This window comes from Otolemur garnettii, unplaced genomic scaffold (genome assembly GCF_000181295.1).
Source record: "Otolemur garnettii isolate 467f Iridium unplaced genomic scaffold, OtoGar3 scaffold00049, whole genome shotgun sequence".
NCBI classification, from domain to species: Eukaryota; Metazoa; Chordata; class Mammalia; order Primates; family Galagidae; genus Otolemur; species Otolemur garnettii.
The window spans coordinates 4,439,779-4,444,237 of NW_003852444.1; the positions used below are offsets into that span (position 1 = coordinate 4,439,779).

General features: G+C 47.3%; 1 protein-coding gene across 1 annotated transcript in view; it reads right to left on the reverse strand.

Annotated features, from left to right (window-relative positions):
- Nucleotides 1-781: 781 nt before the first annotated feature.
- Nucleotides 782-4,459, reverse strand: part of RAB19 (RAB19, member RAS oncogene family) — a 20,528-nt gene continuing 16,850 nt past the window's right edge. The window contains exon 5 of the mRNA XM_003791569.2: nucleotides 782-1,087. Coding sequence (XP_003791617.1) covers nucleotides 819-1,087 — 269 coding nt within the window. The 3' untranslated portion in view covers nucleotides 782-818. The remainder of the gene's footprint in view (nucleotides 1,088-4,459) is intronic.

Consider the following 4,459-nt stretch of genomic DNA (forward strand, 5'->3'; position numbering starts at 1 on the left):
TGTGGTGGCAGGTGACTGTAGTCCCAGCTACTCAGAGGCTGAGGCAGAAGGATCACTTAAGCCCAGGAATTCAAGGTCTTACAGTGAGCTACAATTACAACACTGACTGGGTGAGAGAGCAAGAGCCTGTTTTCCCACCTACCTCCAACAAGAAGGAAAGAAAGGAAGAAAGAAAGAAGGGAGGAAGGAAAAGAAAAAGAGATTGTAGGCACCTCTCATATTCCCAGGAGGGTGACCTAATCAGCCTCATTCCATCTTCACCAGAGGGTTCCTGACCATTTGGCAAGATAGCAGTTCTAATGTTTATGTCCAAAAGCTTTGCTCCCCAAAGTGAAGATCTCAGGCGTGAAGGTTGGGAACAAAGTGAAAACATGTGGACTTCTCATCGCAGGCTTTGTCCCATCCTCCCTGCCTGCGCTTTTTTCGAACTGCTCGAGAATGTTCCAGACATTCTCCCAGCTCTCAATATTCCTCCTCCCTTCTTTCCGTCACTACCCCCATCAAAGAAGCAGCAAAATCCAGTAGAAAGCAGTGAAAGTGTTGGGGAGACAGAAGGGGCAAGGGGAGAAGAGCAAACGTGGTCCTCCCATGCCCCGTCTGCAGTCTTGGTTTCATCTAGAATCAAGGGAAACGATGATGTCCCCTTTCACAGAGTCAGTAACTATGGTTTGTGGTATGAACCAAGGTGAAGGTGCCACATATCCAGGCTGGAAGGATTTGGGACACAGAAGGGAGACCACATTTGGGTCTAAAGCACAACTCCGGAGACAGGAGGCTATTTGGCCTCCATGGTGAGCCAGCCGGCCGGGTGAGCATGTTTAGCAGGAGCAGTGGGTCTTCTCACTTGGACTCTGGGCCACCAGAACTGGGCTGGAGTCCAGGGGGAGGCTGCCCAGGGTGCCCTCGCTGAACAGGTGCAGGCTGTTGCGGGCGATCAGCTCCCTGGCCATGAGCACGAAGACTTCATCTATGTTCTTGGACTCCTTGGCAGATGTCTCCAAAACAGCAAGGAGGCCATATTTCTCAGCCAGAGTGCAGGCATCCTCAAACAGGACGTGCCGCTTTTCCCAGAGATCAGATTTGTTCCCTAGAAGTAACAGATAAACAGATATCACATTGAGTAACCGCTTCTAGTTATTTCAAAACGAACTTTAAAAAGAGGGTTTTTGCTGCATAGTTGTGCAATCACATACACACATCCATTCACAAATAGCAATGGGGAGGGGAGAGATTTCCTGAAAATGAAACCAGTGGTGAATGGAAATGGAACCACTCTCTTCATTTACTGTTCTGGAAAATCATTTAAGAACTTCGAGGAATGGTGGGCGGCGCCTGTGGCTCAAGGGGTAGGGCGCCAGCCCCATATACTGGGAGTAGTGGTTCAAGCCTAGCCTAGCCAAAAACTGAAAAAACAAACAAACAAAAAAGAACTTCGGGGAATGGGCTGGGTATGTTATTGTCTGGAGCATCGGAACCCTGGCATTCTTTGCAGGGACTGTCATTCCTCCCTTCAGAGTTTGTTAAGGTACAGGAGTGTCTCTCTCAGTCTCCCCTCTTTTTTTTTTTTTTAGAGACAGGGTCCCACTTTGTCATCCAAGCTGGATTGCAGTGGTACCATCATAGCTCACTGCAGCCTCAAACTCCTGGGCTCAGGTGACCCTCCTGCCTCAGTCTCCTAAGTAGCTGGGACTAGAGGGGTCCACCACCACACCTGGCTAATTTTTCTAGTTTTTGTAGAAAACAGACCAGTTCTTGCGCAGGCTGTTTCTGAACTCCTGCCCACAAGCAGTCCTCCTGCCTTGGCCTCCCAGAATGCTAGGCTTATGAGCCACCATGCCCTCCCTTGTTCTTCTTTTTTTTTTATTGTTTCAGGTTAATTAATTGAAGGTATTAGGTTACAATGTAATTAGGTTACAATGTTTGCATTTGTTAGGTAAAGTCCCTCTTATAATTGTATCCTGCCCCCGGGAGGTATGCAGTACACCCCACTGTGTGTCCTTTCTCTCCTCCCCTCTCTCCACTCCCTCATTCCCCTGCCCTCCCACGTTGAATTGATTTGAGTTTTTATCTCATATGGGTGTATATTAGATTGTCTACTGGCTTCATGTTAGAATTGAGTACATTGGATTCTTGCTTCTCCATTCTTAGGATACGAATGGAGAATGTGTTCCACTTCCATCCAGGCTAATACAAAAGATGTAAAGTCTCGGCTCGGCGCCTATAGCTCAACCGGCTAAGGCGCCAGCCACGTACACCTAAGGTGGCGGGTTCGAATCCCCAGCCCGGACCCGCCAAACAACAATGACGGCTGCAACCAAAAAATAGCCGGGCGTTGTGGCGGGCGCCTGTGGTCCCAGCTACTTGGGAGGCGGAGGCAGGAGACTCGCTTGAGCCCAGGAGTTGGAGGTTGCTGTGAGCTGTAATGCCACGGCACTCTGCCCAGGGGGACAGCTTGAGGCTCTGTCTCAAAAAAAAAAAGATGTAAAGTCTCCATCTTTTTAATGGCTGAATAGTATTCCATGGTATACATATACCACAGCTTGTTAATCCATTCCTGGGCTGGTGGACTTTTGGGTTGTTTCCACATTTTGGCAATTGTAAATTGAGCTGTGATAAACAGTCTAATGCAAATGTCCTTATTTTTTTATTTTTTTTGAGACAGAGCCTCAAGCTGTCCCCCTGGGTAGAGTGCCATGGCATCACAGCTCACAGCAACCTCCAACTCCTGGGCTCAAGTGAGTCTCCTGCCTCTGCCTCCCAAGTAGCTGGGACCACAGGCGCCTGCCACAACACCTGGCTATTTTTTGGTTGCAGTCATCATTGTTGTTTGGCAGGCCCGGGCTGGATTCGAACCCGCCACCTTAGGTGTATGTGGTTGGTGCCTTAGCCACTTGAGCCATAGGCGCCGAGCCGCAAATGTCCTTATGATAAAAGGATTTTTTTTCCTTCTGGGTAGATTCCTAGTAATGGGATTGCAGGGTCAAGTGGGAGTTCTAATTTGAGTTCTTTGAGGGTTCTCCATACTTCTTTCCAATGAGGCTGTATGAGTTTGCAGTCCCACAGGCAGTGTAAGTGTTCCTTTCTTTCCACATCCATCCCAGCATCTGCAGCTTTGAGACTTTATGAGGTGGGCCATTCTCACTGGAGTTAGGTGATATCTCAAGGTGGTTCTGATTTGCATTTCTCTGACAATCAGGGACAGTGAGCATTTTTTCAGATGTTTGTTACCCATTTGTCTGTCTTGATCAGAGGAGGTTCTGTCAATGTCTCTTGCCCAGTAATACATGGGATTGTTGGGTCTTTTTTTGTTGATTAATTTAAGCTCTCTGTAGATTCTAGTTATCAACCCTTTGTCGGATGGATACCCTGCAAATATCTTTTCCCAGTCCGAAGGTTGTCTTTTGCTTTACTTGTTGCATCCTTAGCTGTGCAGAAGCTTTCCATCTTAATTAAGTCCTATTTATTTTTTGTTGTTGTTGCAATTGCCACTGAAGTCTTTTTTTTTTTTTTTTTTAAGAGACAAGAGTTGCCGGCCATGGCATCAGAGCTCACAGCAACCTCCAGCTCTTGGGCTTAGGCAATTCTCTTGCCTCAGCCTCCCGAGTAACCGGGACTATAGGTGCCCGCCACAACACCCGACTATTTTTTGTTGCAGTTTGGCCAGTGCTGGATTCGAACCAGCCACCCTCAGTATATGGGGCCAGTGCCCTACTCACTGAGCCACAGGCGCCACCCGCCACTGAAGTCTTTGTCATAAAATCTTTCCCCAGTCCAACACCCCCAAGAGTTTTTCCCATATTTTCTTCTTCTTATTATTATTTCCCTCCAACTACAAGGTGTGGGATGCTGTGTGATGGGGCCCTGTCTAGCTAAAGAGATTGTGATCAGTGTTTGTTGGATTGGAGATGCATAATGGAGGACTTTTTTTTGCTATAACTTATCTATAAAGCAGAATTTTAAGTGTACAGTTCAAAGAGTTTTACAAATGTATATGCCCCTGTAACTACCATCCCTCTCAAGATATAGCACATTTCCAATTACCCTAGAAAGTTCCATGAGGAATTTTGCAAACATAGCCCAGGATCAATTGAGGAGGAAAAGCAGCCCATTTCATTTGGCCCTCCACTTCCGTCCCCATGTTCATCAAATTATTTAACTTTTACTTCCTAGAGGCAAAAATCTAAAGGTAAACTGGGTGCAGTGGCTCACACCTATAATCCTAGCACTCTGGGAGCCTGAGGGGTAGATTGCTTGAGCTCAGGAGTTTGAAAGCAGCCTGAGCAAGAGTGAGACCCTGTCTCTACTAAAAATAGAAAACTTAGCTGGGTGTGGTAGCAGGTGGCTGTAGTCCCAGCTCTCTGGGAGGCTGAGGAGAATCACTTGAGCCCAAGGGTTTGAGGTTGCTTTGAGCTATGACACCATAGCACTCTACTTAGGGTGACAGAGTGAGACTGTGTGT